General features: G+C 40.8%; 2 protein-coding genes across 3 annotated transcripts in view; one reads left to right on the forward strand and one right to left on the reverse strand.

The window, feature by feature from the left end:
• si:ch211-22i13.2 (uncharacterized protein LOC553945 homolog) overlaps positions 1-20,228 on the forward strand; it is a 52,608-nt gene that overhangs the window by 16,952 nt on the left and 15,428 nt on the right. Inside the window, exon 2 of the mRNA XM_052010887.1 lies at positions 16,520-16,618. The gene's annotated coding sequence lies outside the window, so the exon portion shown is untranslated. The remainder of the gene's footprint in view (positions 1-16,519; positions 16,619-20,228) is intronic.
• Positions 7,139-14,354, reverse strand: LOC127567805 (uncharacterized protein C1orf115 homolog). Of its 2 annotated transcripts, none has more exons than XM_052010884.1 (2): positions 13,589-14,354; positions 7,139-7,541 (listed from the first exon to the last, which is right to left on the reverse strand). In XM_052010884.1, the coding sequence occupies exons 1-2, from the start codon at positions 13,995-13,997 to the stop codon at positions 7,531-7,533; spliced, it is 420 nt and encodes a 139-aa protein (XP_051866844.1). In that variant the 5' UTR covers positions 13,998-14,354; the 3' UTR covers positions 7,139-7,530. The 2 variants fall into 2 exon arrangements, with proteins under 2 accessions (XP_051866844.1, XP_051866843.1); XM_052010883.1 differs by having other exon boundaries at positions 13,593-14,132.

The raw sequence follows: 20,228 nt of genomic DNA on the forward strand, positions 1-20,228 counted from the left end.
AGGATGCAAATCTCCGATTGACTATTGTAAAGAAATAAAATACAGAACATCTTAAAATCTATCAGAGTTATATATCATGGCCTTTGCCTGAGGTTAATGACTTTTTTGTTGATGTATCAAGAGTCAAAGTTCCATCTAGTTTTACATTTAAGTCAATTAATGTTAAGTAATTATGAAGCTCGAAGGTCAGCCATTTAGATAACTGCAATGTTCATGCATATGTTTCATGAAGATCCTCCAGTATTGTGTTTTTTTTATCATCTCATACTTTCAGTAATATTGCATGTTGAATATAATTGTGCTACATTTATCAGAAGTACAGATAAAAACTTAACTATCATGCACCCAAATTGCAGTGTGGTGTCCCTGTTTTTGTACTTTAATGGGCATCAGTGAATAGAGTGGCTGTTCACATGTTTGGCCTCCATGGGTAAAAGTTGAAGGCACCTGATGATCTTCACAATCCTAACAAATATGGTTGTCCATGCACATTTCAGCAACATTCAGTCACAAATGTTCTTGTTGGTCATGAGCTGGAAGTAATTTGTATACTACTGGATATATCCTCTGATATATTTTGCAACCTGCACTCACTATCCTTTCAATAAGTACATTCTTGATAATAACAACTCAACGTGCATTCTTTCTGATTAACTCTTAGCCTCCTCCAGTTGCTTTGCTAATTATCTTAAACTGGTGTCTCCGGTTAGCAATCCAGCCATCTTTATATCCTCTATCAAAATGTCACAATTCTTTTGCACCGCCATTAAATCTGTCCTTAACTTTAGTTCCTCAGCTGCTTCAAACAGCTGAAGACTTAGCCCAAATCTTATTCTCTCCAAAGTCTTGATATCCTTTTCAAAATGTGCTGCCCAAAACTGAACATAGTTGTCATTGCTTCGATCTAACCAGTGAATTATAAAATATTAACAAAGATTGCTTTCTTTTTAAAATCATTCTCAGCATAGGACATTGAAGGCCAATATCTAATGCCCTTTCTCAGCTGGCCTTCAGATGGCACTGTGGAGCCTTCTTCTTAAATCAACTTGAGAAAGATACAGTACCTCCTGAGTGCTGGCTTTTCCAGATTTGGCACAACACTGTTGAAGGAATAGTAATATAGGTCCAAGTCAGGATGGTGCATGAGTGGGATGGAATTTGAAATCCATGCATGGCATCCTGTAGTTGCTTGAATACTGATGTTTTCCTTTTATACTTTCCAATTCTAAAATAAAAACCGAAAATTAGAAAAATATGCAGAGAAAAAGAAAATTAACATTTTAGGTCCAAATGACTTTTCATCAGAAATGGGAATAGTTAGACATTCCCATTTTAAGATGCAGAGAGACAAATGGTGAGAATTGCAAAGAATGAACAAAATGTAAGATCTGTAATAGTTTATAGGCAAGAGGAACTAAATGACAAAGGAAGTGATAGAGTAACATAAGAAAAGTCTAGAGGAGGTGTAAATGTAGAACAATTATCTGAAATTACAATGAAAATGTAAAAGAAAAAGAACAGAGAAACTTAGGGGCTTAGGTAAACAATTAATAAGAAATAGTAAGGGGGCATTTATTATTATGCAAAGCAAACTAGTGGGGATCCAAGACAATGAGTACAAAAACAGGGAAGCAATGCATAACTTTAATATATAATTATATGTAAGGATATAATTGGAATAATGTATCGACTCTTGGATGATCTTCTTTACAAAGAATGTCAAGGCCACCGGGAAGTTACAGAAGACATTCATTATGATGCCTGGAATCAGTTACTTTAGTTACAAGGAGAAAAAGAGAAAGTTACTCTCTTTTCCTTCAAAACAAGGGACTTTGAGAAGATTTAACAGAGGTGCTGTTAAGCCACTTTAATTCACCATCCCACTCCCACTATGAACTTTCTGTCTGTGGTGTTCTGCATTGTTACAGTAAGGCCCAATGCAAGTTAAGGAACACTACCTCATCTCCCATCTGAGCATGTGGCAGCCTGCAGGACACAATATCAAATTCTCCAACTTTAGGGAGCTCACTCTTTTTTTCTGTCTGCATCAGAACTGGCTATTTCTGCCAGTCATTAGTTTTTCTTATTCTTTCATATTGTCTGGCCTGCTAGACATACCTGACAGCCTTAACACTTACAGCACGTTACACTGACAAAGAAGCTTAAAGTGCTGGGAAGTGAAAATCAAAAAAAAACTGCAGATGCTGGAATTCTAAAACAAAAACAGAAAATGATAGAAATACTCAGCAGGTCAGAAGGCTGCAACATGCCCAGATGGAAGATGAAGTACTGTTCCTCAAGCTTGCATTGGACCTCGTTAGAACAGTACAGGAGGTTACATATGGCAGAGTGGGAGTGGGATGAGGAATTAAAGTGGTAGGCAATGGAAAGCGCAGTGTTTCCCTGATCTGCATTAGGTTTCTCCAATGTAGAGGAGACTACATTGTGAACACTGAATGCAGTGCACTAGATTGGAATAAGTGCAAATGAATCACTGCTTCACCTGGAAAGACAACTTGGGACCCTGGATGTTGAGAAGCAAAGAGGTGAAAGGAGAAGCGTTGCATCATCTGTGGTTGCAAGTGAAAGTGCCATAAGAAGGTAGGTAGTTGGTGGGAATGGAGGAGAGGACCAGGGAGCCATGAAGAGAAAAGTCCCTGTGAAATGTCAAAAGGCGAGGAGAGGGGAAGATGTGTCTGGTAGTGGAATCTCTTTGAAGGTAGTGAAAATTGCAGAGAATGAGCTGTTCAATGTGAAGGTTGGTGGGATGGTAGGTAGATGGGGAACTCAATCCTTGTTCTGTCATGCAGGACAGTTGGTAAGAGCACAGGTGCAAAAAATGGCTGAGATGCAATCAAGGCTTTGTGGAACACTAGCATTCAGGCCACAGGGGCGACACTGAGCTTGCTGTTGCCAGCCAATTTAATTCCGCATCCCACTCCTACTCTGACCTATCAGTCTGTGGCTTTCTGTACTGTCACCGTGAGGCCCAACACAAGTTTGAGGAACAGCACTGGGCACATTGCAGCCTTCTGAACTTAATATTGTAACTTGATTTCTCAGTCTGTATCTGTCATCCATCTGTTGTATTAGCTTAGCTTGTTTTTTTTCTCCTTCCTTTTTTTTGGGGCAGGCACAGTGGTGTAGCGGTTAGTGTAACGCTATTACAGTGCCAGAGACCGGGGTTCAATTCCGGCCATTGTCTGTAAGGAGTTTGTACATTCTCCCCATGTCTGCGTGGGTTTCCTCCGGGTGCTCCAGTTTCCTCCCACATTCCAAAGACGTACGGGTTAGGAAGTTCTGGGCATGCTATGTTGGTGCCAGAAGCGTGACGACACTTGCGGGCTGCCCCCAGAACACTCTACGCTAAAGATGCATTTCACTGTGTATTGCAATGTACATGTAGCTAATAAAGATACCTTTTCTTATCTCTCTGGGAGTGGAGGACATGGCCAGCTTAACTTGCTGGACTTGTCCCCCTACTCTGTATTTCACAGCTAACACATTCTTTTGTCCAGGTTCTTTTGTCTATGTTCTCACTCTCTTATTGCTTCCATTCACTCATTGACCAGATAACCTTGTTTACAGCTTATTTTCATGGTTAACCAGGCTTTACTCATCGGAGACATCTCCCACACCCCCACCCCCCACCCCCAACACCCTGCCCTCCTTGCAGCTTTACCAGCTTCTTTTATCTCCTTTTCTATTCTGATGAAGGACCTCAACCTGAATTGTTGACTCTGTTTCTCTTCCTACGGATGCAGACTGACCTGCTTTGTATTTTCAGCATTTTCTGTCTTTGTGAATGTGCTGGCAATTGCCCTATTAAACCACATTTCACTGGGGATATTCCCCTTGTCCTACTGAAAACTAACTTGTATTTCTCTCTTTTTCATTTCTGATGAAGGGTCCCAGACTTGAAATGTTAACTGTTTATCCTTCTCAAACATGCTACTGCGTGTTTCAAGCATTTTCTGTTTTTGTTTCAGGTATCCAGCATCTGCAGTTTTTATATTCTCGTGTTGTTAAGTGTAAGTTATTTTCACATGGCATAAAACCATGGATTTAGGAGGACCATCAAAAAAAAACAAGGGACCATCAAGACAAGTTCTTTACTTTCTAAATACATAAGGTGTGAAATGTCCAAGCAGTAACCGTGGTGTGTGTAATATTTTAAATCACTTTTATAAAAGAGGTAGATAAATTACTTGAAAAAGCAAACTTTTATTGGTGCATTCTTGGTCAGCCCTATTTGTTCCCATTCTCTGTAAACTGGGCTCATCCAAAACTGCACGAGTGTCCACTCTTTCAACAAATCCCATCCATCCATAAACCCAACCTTGTTACATTGGCTCCCATTTAAGCAGCACTTAAAATAATTATCCTTGTTTTCAAATCCCTCTTTGGCCTTGTCCTACTCTTTCCCTGTGATTTCCTCCAGGGTTAAACACTCAAGGATCTCTGCATGTCTCTAATTCTGACTTCTTTATCATCTCCAAATTTAATTGGGATCCCATTGCTGGTCTTAGCTTCAGCTGCCAAAGCCCTGCAATTACTTCCCTAAACCTCTCCAATTCCCTTTCCTCTTTCAAACTGCTCATTAATGTATCATTTTGACAAAGCTTTCAGTCATCTACCCTAAAATATGTACACAGCCTGCTATCATATTTTGTTTACTGATGATCCTATGACATATTTTGAGGTCTTTTTTTTATTTTTTCAGGGAGTGATTGCCATTAGGGTGGATTGAATGGCTTTCTCTGTAGTAAAACTCCAGCACTGTATCCTTTACATCATACATCCAATCTCTGCTAATATTTTAAAATGTCCTGTAACCCAAGAACTAAACCAAATGGTGGGATCAGGCTTCACTTACTCATTAAAAACCATCTCATCTATGTTCATTTTCGGGTCCACACGGAATCTGAATTGCAAAAGGAAGTGATCCTTTAACGTCAAGGTGAAACAGACAAGATATCTTTATTAGTCACATGTACATCGAAACACACAGTGAACTGCATCTTTTGCGTAGAGTGTTCTGGGGGCAGCCCACAAGTGTCGCCACTCTTCCAGCGCCAACATAGCATGCCCACAACTTCCTAACCAGTACATCTGTGGAATGTGAGAGGAATCCGGAGCACCCAGAGGAAACCCATGCAGTCATGGGGAGAACGTACAAACTCCTTACAGACAACGGCCGGAATTGAACCTGGATCTCTGGCACTGTAATAGCGTTACACTAACCGCTACACTACCATGCCTGCCCTTAGGAATAGTAAAGGGAAAAAATCACTGGTGGTGGTCATGGCAGCATCAACCCAATTGTGGGATCACTGACCCTACTAAACATGAAATCACCACCAATCTAGGTGAAACCAGTGTCATACCTGCCACAGATGGAGATGATTGTGGCCACTGCTACATGACGTTGGTGCAGAAATGCATCAGGACAATGTCTTAGGCCAAAGTATAAACAATTTATTTCCTATCATTAAGCCAAAATGAAGGCAATTTGTTGATGATTGCAAAGGTTCAGCTCCATTATCAGTCCACAGATAATGAAATAGTCCATGTTTGCTGGCAACAAGATCTGGACAATGGGTGGGCTTGCATTATTAAGTAGCAAGCAATATTCATGCCATGCAAGTAAAACTTTAACAAGCATGGGCACTGCACTGCCTCACAGCTCCAGCAACCCAGGTTCAATCCTGACCTCTGATTCTGTCTGTATGGAATTTTGCACATTCCCTCTGTGACCACATACGTTTCCTCCGGGTGCTCCAGTTTCCTCCCACATCCCCAAAATGTGCAGGATGGTAGGTTAATTAGCCATTACAAATTGACCCTACTGTGTATATGAGTGATAAAATCTGGGGAGAGTTGATGGGAATGTGGGGAGAATAAAGTGGGTTAGGGTAGGATGAATATGGATAGATGCTTGATGGGCACTGAAGACCCATTGGGCAGTAGGGCCTGTTTCCATGCTGCATTTTTCCATGACTCTAAGAGAGAGAGTCTAAGGATATCCCCTTGATATTCAATGGCATTGCCATTGACGAGATGCTGACAATCAATATCATGAGTATTACTGTTTATTGGAAATTTATTTAATGGCCACACAAGCATTATGAAAACAGTAGGGTGTGGGAAATAATCATAGGATCAGGTATCATCTATGGAGAGATAAATAGAGTTAACATTTCAGGTTGATGACCTTTTACAGGAACTAGGAAAACTTAAAAATCAAACACATCTTATGTAGAGGCAAAATGGGAGGAATGGAAAGAACAAATGTAATGATATGATGGAGATCAACAGAGATAAAATGACATAAAATTTGGTGGTCTCAACTGAGAGAATCTGAAATAATAGAGAATGATGAAGGTATCCAGCAGGCCAAGCAGCATCTGTACGGAGAGAAAAACTTAGTTAATTTACAGTTTGACAGCCCCTGGAGGAACATCTGAGCAATCCCCATCAATCCTACTCCCCAGTTTATATCCCGGTAACCTATTCTCTCCCACTAACACCACTTGATCCTCTCACCGCCCACCTATATTCCAGAGTAATTTAACATAGCCAATTAACCTAACAACCATCATATCTTTGGGATGCGGAGGGAAGCAGAGCATATCAGAGAAACCCCTGCAGTCACAGAGAGAACATGCCAGTTACGTACAGATAACATCAGAGGTCAGAATCAAATCTAGGTCGCTGAAGCTGTTAGATAGCTGCACTACCTGCAGTGCCACTGTGCCCCCAGATCCCAGATCTCTGCCCAGCAAGCATAGTATACATTATACATCATATTTTTCTCCTTTTTTGTATATTTGTCAACAACCTACCATGTGATATCAATTGTTCCAAATGGAATCCTTTTTTTTAGAAAGCCAGAGATTCTGTCAATATGTTCAAGGGTTATCATGAAAAAAAAGTTTTAAAATCTGTGTTTTAAAATGAGATGGTATTCAGGAGCCATCCATTTGGATGCAAGGTGGTTCTGGCATTACAATAAAAACACAATAGGTGTATGAAGAACATGTTGATTGTTACAGAGTACATGGGAAAGAATTTAAAGGTTATAAATAACACCTAGAAACAATGAAAATATAAAATCTGTAATTTATTAGCAATAAAAATGAGATGCTGGTTCACAAACCATTCATGATTACAATTCATGAAAATGACATACCATACCGGTAGTAACAATAATGATGAAATTGATTTACTTTTACAATGTATTGTAGCATTTGGCTTAGCCTGGGCACAAATAATCATTTAACTTCTTAATAACTATGCAGTTCATGTTGACCTCAAATTAATATACCTTTTAAAAAATTACCAATAAGAAGTATAATTATTCCTTCCATTAAAATGAAAATTAAATACAAGATATGAAATCTTTCAATATTCACAGTCCTTCAGCGCATGTCACCAATCACAGCAAAAGAAGTTGAGTATGGCGTTGTATAATTATTTGCAAATTCTTGTATGCCAAGTATAAAGTAATGCCATCCAGCGCAAAGAACTTTAAAAATGTTCTAAAGAGAATAAGAAAAGCAAGTATTTAGGTGACAGAATATGACAATAACTGACAAGCAAGTACTATATCAGAATTGTTCTATTCTTCAACAAGGTAATGTCTTACTTGAAGATCACTTCAATCATGCTCCAGTAAAATGCATCACTAAATAAAGTATAAAATGATCATACAGTAAGCTCCCAATGCCAATCATGTCTTAACTGGTAAATGCCAAGTGAGCCAAGCATTTGCCCACTGGAAAATAATATAAAATTAGTCATAATGTTAATAGATCAACTTAGCTGAAACCTTTTCACTTTCTCCTTGGGTAGCTAGAAAAATAACAGAGAACCAACACCATAGAATTTCAACTCTCTCAATACCTATAAGGGGTGCAGGTAGTAATTCTTGCTGTTTTGTTTTTAAGATCATTGTACAACAAATCACAATAATTTCTGCAATACCATTTATCTTTACTTTGCAGAATGATGGAAGCTGGAACCAGACTGATGTACAGGTTTTGTTAAAAATGGTAACACCAATCAGCACCAAAGTATCCAGTACCCAAGGTATTGTAGCATTGTCCTCAGGGAAAATGAAAAATACATCATCGCACAGGTGGTCAGAAGTCAAACGCTAAACTCTTCCATCAGAATCCCTAGGTGTCCTGTCCCACTGACAGGAGAAGTCCACCAAAGGTGGTGGTGCAATGGTATACAGGCAGGAGATGCTGGTCCGGGAAATCTTCAATATTAATTCCAGACCATACAAAGTCTCATGGCATCTGGTCAAACTTGGACAAAAAAGAATCTTCTTGATTATGACCGATCATTCTCACTCAGTTCAGGAATCAGTGCCATGGTCACATGGTTTGTTCGAAAAAAGAGAACACTGAAAGAACCCAGTAGGTCAAGCCTCGTCTGTGGAGGCAAAAAGTGCATGTTGACATTTTGAGTTGTAACACTATCAAGACTAAGAGGGAAGAGGAAAACTTGCCAGTGAGGGGTGGGATAGAGGATGGAAGATGAGAGGTGGAACAAGTTGAGGAGGAAGATGATGGGCAGATGGAACACAGGTGAGGGGGGGGGCAAGGGGTGGGAAAAGTGAAAAAAGGGAGAAGAAACCAAGGTGGACAGGCAAGTGTGTATGGGAGGAGAACACCAGGGGAATGGGTTCCTTGAAATTGGAAAATTCAATGCTCATACCACCGGATTGTAAGTTACCCAAGCAGAATATGAGATGGCATGGACAATTTGGACTGAAGGGCCTGTTTCTGTGCTGTACTACTCAGTGACACTGAGATGTTTTTCTTCCAATTTGCATTTGACCTCACCATAGCATCCTATCTGGATGTATCACAGCTTGGTACGGCAACTGCTCTGCCCAGGACCGCAAGAAACTGCAGAGAGTTGTGGACACAGCCCAGCGCATCATGGACACCAGCCTCCCCTCCTTGGACTCTGTCTTTACCTCTTGTTGTCTTGGTGAAGCAGCCAGCATAATCAAAGACCCCACCCACCTGGGACACTCTCTCTTCTCTCCTCTTCCATTGGGTAGAAGATACAGGAGCCTGAGGGCACGTACCACCAGACTTAAGGACAGCTTCTACCCCACTGTGATTAGACTATTGAACGGTTCCCTTATACAATGAGATGGACTATGACCTCACGATCTACCTTGTTGTGACCTTGCACCTTATTGAACTGCACTTTCTCTGTAGCTCTGACACTTTACTCTGCACTCTGTACTAACTCAATGTAACTGCACTGTGTAATGAATTGACCTGTACGATCGGTATGCAAGACAAGTTTTTCACTGTACCTCGGTAAAAGTGACAATAATAAACCAATACCATTACCAATGGAGAAGACCGAGCACCGACAGGTCAATGTGGAAGTGGGAAGGAGAGTTAAGATGACATGCATCTGGAAGCTTGAGATGGCTGTTATGGACAGAGCACAGCAGCTCTGTAAAACATTCACCTAGTCTACAATTGGTTTAAGCAATGTAGAGGAGGCCACATCATGAGCACCAAGTGCAGTAGACCAGGTTGGAAGAGGTGCAGGTGAACCCCATTTGGAAGGGCTGTTTAGATCCCTGGATGGTGGTGAGGGAGGAGGTGAAAGTACAAATGTTACACCTCCTATAGTTGCTGGGGAAAGTGCCAAGGGACAGGGAGAGGTGGATGGGAAGGATGAGCAGACCGTGGAGTCATAAGGGGAGTGGTCCCTGGGGGAAAGCAGAAAGGGGGGCAGAGGGGAAGATGTGACTGACGTGGGATCACACTGGAGTTGGCAGAAAAGGCGAAGAATGATATGTTGGGTGCGGAGACTGGTGGGGTGAAGGGTGAGGACTAAGGGAGCTCTTATCAATATTCTTTCTGGAGAGGTGGGGGCCAGTGAGAGCAAGTATGCTGGAACTAGAGGAAATGTGTGTGAGAGCATCATCAGCTATGGCAGAAGGGAAGCCATGTTTCAGGAAGGAGGAGCACATTTCAGAAGCCAAAGAGCAGAAGGCAAAACAGATGTGGCAGACTGAGAAAGTGAGAAAAGGGGATGGCATCCTCTTGGGAGGCAGGGTGGAAGAAGGTAGAGTCAACATAGCTGTGGGAGCCGGTGGGTTTATGGGAGAGTTCAATTGTTCCACCCATCGCCCAACTGTCCCACCCCTCCCTCGTACTGTATACTGGCAATCTTTCCTCTTCCCTCTCTGTCCTAATGCAGGGTTTCAACCCAAAATGTCGACTTATATCTTTTTCCTCCACAGACACTGCTTGATCCGCTAAGTTCTTCCAGCATTCTGTTTTTTTGTTCCAGATTCCAGCATTGGTAGTCTCTTTTGCCTTCATGGTTTCTTACACCTTGATTTCAATGGGATTGTAAACAGGTGTATGCTTTTCATATCCTTTCACCTGTACAACCAAAAAACATTAAATGAAGGAAAGCACCATTATAAACTAAAGCACAAATTCTAATAAACATTTCATATCTTTAAATTCAGTGTCATCACCAAGAATAACTTGGCAGCAGCACCACTGACTGACCTACCAGAGTTCTGAAGAACAAAGCTGCCAGACTGGTTTGTGACAGGCCATGAGCAAACCAAACTTGGGGATAAACCTACTTGATTTTGTCCACATCAACCTAACTAGTTTGGTTGTATTTCCTCGTTACAACATTGGCGAAAGTGAACACCGCACAGTCTCTATGGAGACACAGTTTCAAGTTTACACTGAGGACAGCTTCCACCCTGCTGTGTGCCATTGCAATGGTGCTAATTAGGATCGACTCAGAACAGGATAATCTCAGAACCATCAGCAGCAGCAGACATGTACACCAGCAGAAATTAAAAACTCAGGGCTCAGCATATCCTTCACTTTACCATTCGGTTCATGCCAGGGGATCGACCCTGGTTCAATGAGGTACGCAGAAGGTAAGTTGGGAACAGCATCAAGCACATCAAAAAATGAGATGCCAACCTGACAAAGCAATCCTTTTCAGCCCAAAGTACCAGTGGCGAATCCACCTCGCTGCCTCCTGACAGCCCTGCCATCACAGAAGTAAGTCTTGAGCCAATTCAATTCACATCACATGATATGAAGAAACTGCTGTGAACACTGAATATAGCAACAGCTTTGGGACTTGGTAGCAACCCAACTGAAATACTGAAGACCTTATCTCCAGAACTAGACACACCTCTAGCCAAGCTGTTCCAGTACAGTCACAACATCGACATAGACCCAACAATGCGGAAAATTGCACAGGTATGACCTGTTCAGAAAATGTAGAACAAATCCAACTAACTTCAATACAATTAATATACTCTCAATCATGAACTCTGATGGAAGGTTTTGTTGACAGTGCTATAGAGCAGTACTTACTCATCAATAACCTGCTCACAATTTAGGTTTCGCATTCAGCTCCAGACCTCAATACAGCCTTCGTCCAAACATGGACCAAAGATCTGAATTCTAGGGGTGAGGTGTGAGAGATACTACTCTTGATGTCAAAGCAGAAATTGACTGAGTGTGGCATCAAGGAACCCTAGTAAAATTCAAGCCATTTAGCATCCAGTGGAACCAACTTCTCTGGCTGTCATCATACAGTGCAGAAAGGAAAATAGTTGTGGTTGTTGGAGGTCAGTCATACCAGCTGTAGGACATTGGTAGAATATTCTTCAAAGATGAGTATTAGGCTCCATTGCCTTCAGCTTCTTCATTAATTACATTTCATCTATCACAGGATTTCATTGGGAATGTTCACTGCAGATGGCTAATGTTCAATTTCATTCACAACCTCATGGCAAATAAAAACAGCCCGTTTCTACATTGAGCAAAAAAAAACTAAACAACATGCAGGCCAGGGCTGATAAATGGGAAGAAACTTTTGAGTCACAAAAGTGGCAGATAACGGTCACCTCCAATAAGAGTGAGCCAAACCCCTTACATTTAAAATTCATTGTCCTTTCCATTGCCAGGCCACCCACCATCAACATCTAAGGTGTCATTTTGACCAAAAACTCAGTTGTACCAGCAATATAAATACCGTGGCTACAAAAGCAGATTGAATACTACAGCATGTTTCACCTCCTGACACCCCAAATCCTTTGCACCATCTACAAGGTACAAGCCAGGAGTGAGGTGGAATACTCTCAACTTGCTTGGATGAGTGTAGCTGCAACAGTCAAGAAGCTCAACACCATCCAAACGCAGCAGCCCACTTCTTTGGCATTCAAACCACCAGTCCCCAAACTTCCATTTCCTCCATCACTCATGCATCATGTGTGCCTTCTACAAACCGCATTGTAGGTATTTGCCCAGGCTAATCTGGCAGCACTAACCAAACTAACACTCCATCACCAACGACTAGGGCAGAGGGCAGAGGGCAGAAAAAATAGGAACAAAACTACCTGCAGGTTCCCCTCTATGGCACACTGTGGTATGGGTCATATCTCTGTTCCCTTATTGTTGCTGGGTCTAAATCCTCCGACTCCCTACCTACCTAACAACATTGTGGGAGTATCTTCAGCAGAAGAATTGTAAGAATTCAGGAAGGTGACTCCCCATTACTTTTTCAAGGACAATTAGAAATGTACAATAAAATGCTGACTATATTGTTCACATCATAGCCACAAATTTGAAACCATTAACTCATTCACCACATCAATCTTTTATTATCAAACCTGGGAACCCTCCAGATTTGACTTCAAGTCTCTGGTAACGTATATTGCCAGGATTCCAGGGACACGGCAATCTGGGATCCATCATTCCCCTTCCTCACATCTCTTCTCAGGAATTAGTATGACCACTAAGGCAAAGAATAGTGGTTATTGTGTCAGTTATGCAAGGAAGTGCACCAGTAGCCACTCGCTTGAAGCCTGGGAAGCAGGAGGAATGGCGATTTCCTATGTGCCAGAGACGTGTCTTCGTAAATGCGAATTTTTTTTACATATTTGTACTTAAATTATAAAGATATGGTCTTAAAATTAGCATAAAATTTAAGTGTTTTAAGAGTATTTAAAAATACTTAAAATGAAAAATGCACTGACATCAATTGAACTGAAGGCGCGTTTTATCATGTAGGCGCGCTGAGATTAGCAATGTTGTAAAGAGCAGTGGAATCGGAGGTTCGGGTGTTTAAAAACAGTTTACAGCCTTTGCAAGCTCCAGGAAACTGATTTTCCAAGTCGTTCAATGCATTATATAAAGTTGTTGCCGTGATGAGATCCTGAGGTCTAAAGGACACAGGATAAGCTGGATGTTATACACTATGAAACATTTTTTTTAAATACAGTAATCATTGTTATACTCATTCAAACAAAAGAATCTCACTCATGTGCACAAAACCGAACTAGGAGATCTAGTCTAACCAGAGAACAGCAAGTTCCATCCCACTTGTCTCAAGCTGTCATTAGCTGCTCTTCATCGTTCTAATTTAGGCAAAAGGATTTAAACCAATAGGGAATGCAAAGGTTTATTTGCATAAACATTGGTTCCGAGGCACTTGAACAGAAATCAATGCCAAAATGTTGATTTCGAAATGTTAAGGTTCTGCATGTTTTACTTACTTACCTTCCTGCACTTTTTAAGCTTTTGCTTTCTTTTGTATTTTTTGTCTGCCTTGCTCTCATTCACACTTTCGGTCTGAGACTCGATCAAAGGCTCGTATTTGTCAGGAAGGAAAGCAAGGTGAACTTTTTTACAGTTTGATGTTTTGATTTGTTCTGGCTCTTGAATGCTTTCGAGTGGATGTCCCTCCGTTTCCTGGACCTCATCAACAGTCGGCAGAATAGTGACTTGCTTCAATTTAGTTTTGAAACGTTTCATATTTCCCCATGCAGTTGCTCGTTCAATTGAAACCAAGTTTTCTCGGTCCGACTCAGTTGGATGACGTTTGTCCCTTTTAATCTTAAAGTTGGAAAAACCAAATAATGGCAACTGGACTTTAACTGCGTTTTTCGTATTTTCTGAAGGCATTGCTGTAATTCCTTAAAAGCTGACCTGTTGCACTGTCGCTTGCGATAAACAATGTAACTGCAAAGCGATTGGAATCCTAACCCTTGGACAGTTCATCAACTTGATCACATTTACGTTGTATCAGACTGAAGCAATCGATAGACCTGAATTTACAACTTTTTTTGCGGTGATAGAGAGAACGTGCAAACTCTAGACAGACAACATCGGGGGCCAGGCTCAAACCTGGGTTGCTGGACTGTGAGACTTATTGGGCTACTGGCCTGATGGAGGAGAAGTGTTATTAGCATGGATTTCTCCAAGATCTCTCTCAACTACTCAATGTTACTGTCACACTCCTTGCCTGCCAGACTCAGTAACCAAAGGCCAACATGACAGTAAGGGAGAGCAAAAAGGTGAATATGAGGAAAGAAGGGGGTGAGGGCGAGAATTAGGGATTTTGGGATGATATGGGAGGTAGGGTGGAGATTTCTTTTGGAAGAGATGTATGTTTAGGAATTAGCCCACTTTCACTTGAAGACAACTCCCTTCAAGCTTCATGTCAACTTGCAAAAGTTATTCCAAGCAAACGCCTTTGATCACAAGTCCATCAGGCAGTGTTTAGCACGGGACGTCCTGCAGATATTGCAAGACAGGGACTCTAATGATACTGTGGAGTGGTTCCCCGAGCAAACTGCCCAAATCATCCGGCAGTATGCCTCTTCGCCAGAACTCACCAACAAGTACCAAGGCCTCACTTGGCTGGCGGTGAGAGGGGCCCTCCCTGCCAGATCCTTCCTGCACAGTCAAAATGTCATCCTTAATGCACGCTGCCGTCGGGACAATTTGCAGTGGGGAGGATGCAAGGGTCTTTGTCTCGGTTCACCTCAAGCAGCTGCATAACAGAGGACTCTCTGATCTATGGGCTGTTCCCAGGGTCACACACTGAGACAGATATCAAATACTGCTGGAATATCATCAACTCGGTGAAAGACGACTTTTGTCTGACCAAAAATAACTTTTAACACACCTAAAAGCAGAGGAGTGAACAATAAGCCATAATAGCTGAATTGGTGGCAACAGCGTTAAAACATTACACACAAAGATCACACCTACTCTATCTGCCATAACCCACACACTCCTTCCACTGGGTCCCTTCCCCCAGTGTTGACCTGTAGAAGGAAGCAGGTATTTGTGTGGACGGCCATGGTTTGAGAAAACACTGAGGTGTCGTTTGGGTTCCATCGTGGAACATTTGGATTTCATAATTACTCTCTATTTTCCCTCTACATCTATGTTTTGTCTTCAGTCAATGGTGGTTGTTGAAGAAGCCTTTGCTCACGTTTCACCTTATGGTTTGCCGAACTGAACTTTAAGAACCATTCCTGGACTTGGAGTTTGGGAATTTGCCACACACACCCTACGAGTTTAGTTTTTGGGGTTAATGTTTAACAAGTTCCCATCCGCCCACCTCACATCCCTTACTTTGTTCCTCCTCACCTTTCTTTCTTTTTCAATCTTTTTTATTAGTTTTCAAATTAATACAGATTAATATATAGCATCAATATTTATACATGTAATACAAAGAGATCAGGATAACAATCATAGCATATATAATCATAAAGAACAATAAAATATTTAAAAAATCTGTAGATCCAACGATCTCTTAGTAAATGAATATAATGTAAAAGAAAGGAAAGAAAAAGATTTATTATATAAATTTTAAAAAAATCAATAAAAAAATTATGAACAATATAAACTAAACAAAAAAAACTTTTAAAGAAAAAACAAACAACAAAAAAAAAGAAAAAAAAACTGGGCTAAAATTTCTCAGTAGAAACAGAGCAATATTATGTCGTCAAGTCCGTTCCTCCAAGTTGGAAAGCTATTGAAAGGGGATCTACGTCATGTGAAAATATTGAATAAATGGACTCCAAATATCTTCAAATTTAAGCGAAGGATCAACAGTACCACTCCTAATTTTTTCCAAGGTTAAACATGATATAGTTTGAGAAAACCATTGAAAAGTAGTAGGGGGTATTGGATCCTTCCATTTAAGCAAAATGGATCGTTTGGCCATTAATGTAACAAAAGCAATCATACGGTTAGCGGAAGGAGATTAATCACCTTTCTTATCAGATTCTATAATCTGCGTACCATTGTTGCCTCCACCTATCATCTCCCAGCCTCTATCACTATCTCGACTCTTTCCTCCCCCACCTGAGTCCATCTGTCATTCAACCCCCCATCTCTTGCCAGCTCTTGCCCGACCCAACTCCGTCACTACTTTATAAGATGAAATATCTTTATTAGTCATATGTACATTGACACAGTGAAATGCATATTATGCATAGAGTATGAAATGCATATTTTGCGTGTTCTGGGGGCAGCCCGCAAGTGTCGCCACGCTTCCGGCGCCAACATAGCATGCCCACAACTTCCTAACCCATACATCTTTGGAATGTGTACTGGCTATCTCCCTCTGCTCTTTCAGTCCAGGTGCAGGGTCTCAACCCAAAATGTCAACTGTCCATTTTCCATTACAGATGCTGCCTGACCTGCTGACTTCCTGCAGCAGCTCACTTTCTGCTCCAGATTCCAGTATCTTCAGTCTCTTGGATCTTCACCAATAATTAACTCCCCTTGTAAGTAAATGATTAACCAAAAATACAAGAATTGCTAACTCTGGCTTTAGTTAACTGATAGCAATGCTCTCATAGATTTTTGCTGTTGCCGGCATGATCAGAATTTAACACCCATCCCTAATTGTCCTTGGGAAACTTGTGTGAGCTATTATTTGGAGACTATGATGAACCTTTTGCAATGTTGTTAGACAAGAAATGAAAGGAATTTGGCCCAGCTACAGTTAAGGAACAGCAATGTATTTCCAAGTCAGTAGTGTGCATGACCTGAAGGTGAACTTGCAGGTGGTGTTTTTTAAAGCTGTTGGAGTTTTTAGCTTTGGAAAATTGCAGCATTCAGTTTGTAGAAAGTACTCACTGCAGGCACAGTATACCCCCAGTGGTGAAGGGAGTGAATCTTTACTGTGCTGGATGGTGTGCCAATCAAATACGTGGCATTGTCCTGGATGGCTTCCAGCCCCTTCAGCATTGCTGAAGCTCACCTACCTAGGTTATTCCAATTCTCTCCTGACTCTTGCCTTGTAATGATGGATAGGCTTTGGAGTTTCAGGAAGGATGAATGTCGTTGATTGAACTCCATTTAAAAAAAATCATTTTCTAAGGAACTCAATTTGTGCAATTACCATCAAAATTCCTTCTTCTAACACTGAAATGAAGAAAACTGATAAAGTAGCTGAAGATGGTTTGGCCCAGTACACAGCCAAGCACTTCCTCCAGTAATATCCTGATGCTTAGATGACTGGCCTCCACTTCCCGTGATGCAAGGTATGGGAAGAGTTTCATGCTTGCTTCCTATTACAAACTGATATCTTGTGTAGTGCTCTGGATGTGTTCCCAAGAATGAATGCACTAATGGAACAGCACTAAAAGGTGCCTTTATAACATTGTACAGAGATGTGTGTTACTGACAGCACTGTTGTGCAGGAACCTGGAGTGAAACACTGCACTCCTCACTGCTGTATGCTACATTGCTAGGAATCTGGGCACCAGGAACCTGGCACCAATCTCTTCCCTCCCCATTGCTGTGTGCTGCTGTGCTAGGAACCTGGTTCAAACCCCTGTCCTCCACTGGTGTCCCTACAGCCATGAGCAGCCCGTGGCTCAGTTTGGAGATGCTTCTTATTGGGTACTGACATTGGGCAGGCTGGGGCATGTGTTGCAGCCACCCAGCACTGAGGACCTTAGGGTTGCACACTGGGCCACATGGCGAATGTAGATCATTGCTGGGTTCTGACAACACCTCTCCATGTGTTGACAAGGTGCCTGGGTCCTACAGTCTCTCATCACCCACTACTGGTGAGAGTGAAGCTGCTGTCTCCCTTTCTCTCTCCTTGGCCATTGAGCTTGTTACCATAGAGAAACCTCTGGAATTGGGGGAGCCTTGCAGCCAGACAAAGTGAGGGGAAGATAGCCACCTCCATCGCATCCAACAGAATACCATCCTTCATCTAACCACCATTTCTGTTTAATAAGCCTCCTTTTCTCCAATTTTAGGTCAGGAACTGATAGCTGTCATGGTGTTCACCGTGTTCAAATCATTCAGTAATAAAACATCTTCATCAAGTCTTGGCCTGGTCATTTACTTCCAATATTCAATGTCACCACTGCTGAGTCTCACACAAAATCATGAGAATCACAATTGCCCAAGAGCTTAACTGGACCAGCTCAAGCCAGCTGCAATATAAGGCTTTGATCCTGACTTCTCAAGACCTCTCTGCAGTCTAAAACCTTCAGTCATAAATGTGATGAAACACTCCAGTAGATTAATATCATTCAGAGAAGTGCAATCTATCTATTCAGGTACCTGCCATTCAGCCCCAAATTCACCAAGTATACCACTGGTGCCATGAGGTTACAAGATATACAATGTGTATGCAATTCACTAAGGGAGCTTTAACAATATGTCTCAGCTTCTTGACTTGTACCACCATAAAGGATAAGACTAGAAAGATCCTGGGAAGAATATTACTTCCAATACACATAGCATACTAATATTTCTTAATTATTACTGGGTGAAAGATCTTGAATTCTTTACTTATTACCCCATGAGTAGTGTAAACTAAAGGGCTACAGGAGAGTAAGAAGATGCCTAATGCCATCAAATTGGGGAGTGTAAAAATAATAGGTTTGTTAGTGTCGCCCAAATCCAAACAAAAATGTAAAACATTGCCAAAGATTTTGCATGCTCTGTAGGTTTTATTTTCATACAGAGTTAGAAGCTACACAAATGCAGAATGGTTGTACATTTTGTATAATGTAATAGTATTGTAGCAACTTGGTAAAAACATGGTGATGAGATTCAGAACTAAAGATGATATAAAGTTACAATTTAACCAGGTAAACAAAATCAGTTTTCTAACATGTTTGTAAGCTTACAAGTATGAACAGTGTTGTACTGGAAATGTCACCAGAAACTCTGATCCTTGAGCGACCAAACAAACTATGATGTAATCTGAAACTGAATTTTGCAAGTGCTGTGTCTGGCATAAACCAAAGGACTGGCAGATAATCTTGCTTTGTGATAGTAGACATGATTAGCCAATTTCAGATAAAGTTTGAAACAATTTTCTAAATTGTAAATAGTCTCACAATAAATTCTAACACAAGAATTAAAGATCAAAAACCCAACTAAAAAACTGTCTTCAAGTTATATAGTAGATGCATTGTTATTCCCCTACTGCCTAAATAGTTAAATTTACATGAAATAAATAACATATTAATGAAGTGAGATAGATCGAGGCTGGGGACTTTAGAGGAACAATATATGTCCCTATGACTACAAGAGCAGTCTTTTACTTTACATATCTGTACCAATATTCCACCTTGTTTTTTTGTTCAAGTGTGTGTGGATAGGATTTTGCAGAGAATGGAGCCCTCTGGTACTAGGCACCCCTAGATGGCAACAGAACTTATGTGAAGTCATGGAATATCAGCGATAACATAAAAACAAAAAATATTAACATAGGAGCAAATGAAATTATTAATTGTGACCCCAAAATATCAATACAATAAAATAAAACAAGCATTTAGTTTTCTCAATCTTGAGGCATTGACCTTTGTCATAGAATTTTATTCAAGGCAACTTTTCAGTTTTATGTTGTTTACTGATTTGTTGTTCCTTTTGAGTATGTTTCTATATTCTTCAAATTTATATATCATCTTTTCTACATGTTATAAGTTAGTAGTTCACTGTTTCCCATCATATTTCCTTTTTTTGTTACCACACTGTAAAGAAAATTTTAAAAAAATTTATGTCTGGTATTTAATACACAAGGTCACTCAAATTTCCGCAGAAAGGAAATAAAATAAGTTTTATTACATTGGAATGTCTGCAAGTGCAACAGCAGCAAAACAATGGTGTGTGTGTGTGTGTGTGTGTGTGTGTGTGTGTGTGTGTGTGTGTGTGTGTGTGTGTGTGTGTGTGCGTGCGTGCGTGTGTCTGTCTGTCTGTCTGTCTGTCTGTCTAAAACCAGATACTTCAAAAAAAACAAGATTCATGGATCTAGATATTCTGTGATGCACAACAGAACATCTGCCTTAGAAGCAAAAAAAAACCATACAAAACCAGTTCCTCATCTAACTGTTAGTGGAAATCATGTCACCAATGGATTAT

Source organism: Pristis pectinata, chromosome 3, assembly GCF_009764475.1.
Source record: "Pristis pectinata isolate sPriPec2 chromosome 3, sPriPec2.1.pri, whole genome shotgun sequence".
Taxonomy (NCBI): Eukaryota; Metazoa; Chordata; class Chondrichthyes; order Rhinopristiformes; family Pristidae; genus Pristis; species Pristis pectinata.

Excerpts from the sequence above, each read along its gene's own strand:
- LOC127567805 (XM_052010883.1), bottom strand. The coding sequence starts at position 13,997 with ATGCCTTCAGAAAATACGAAAAACGCAGTTAAAGTCCAGTTGCCATTA. Across the intron at positions 7,542-13,592 it reads AGCTTAAAAAGTGCAGGAAG|AACATTTTTAAAGTTCTTTG; the intron begins GTAAGTAAGTAA and ends TATTCTCTTTAG.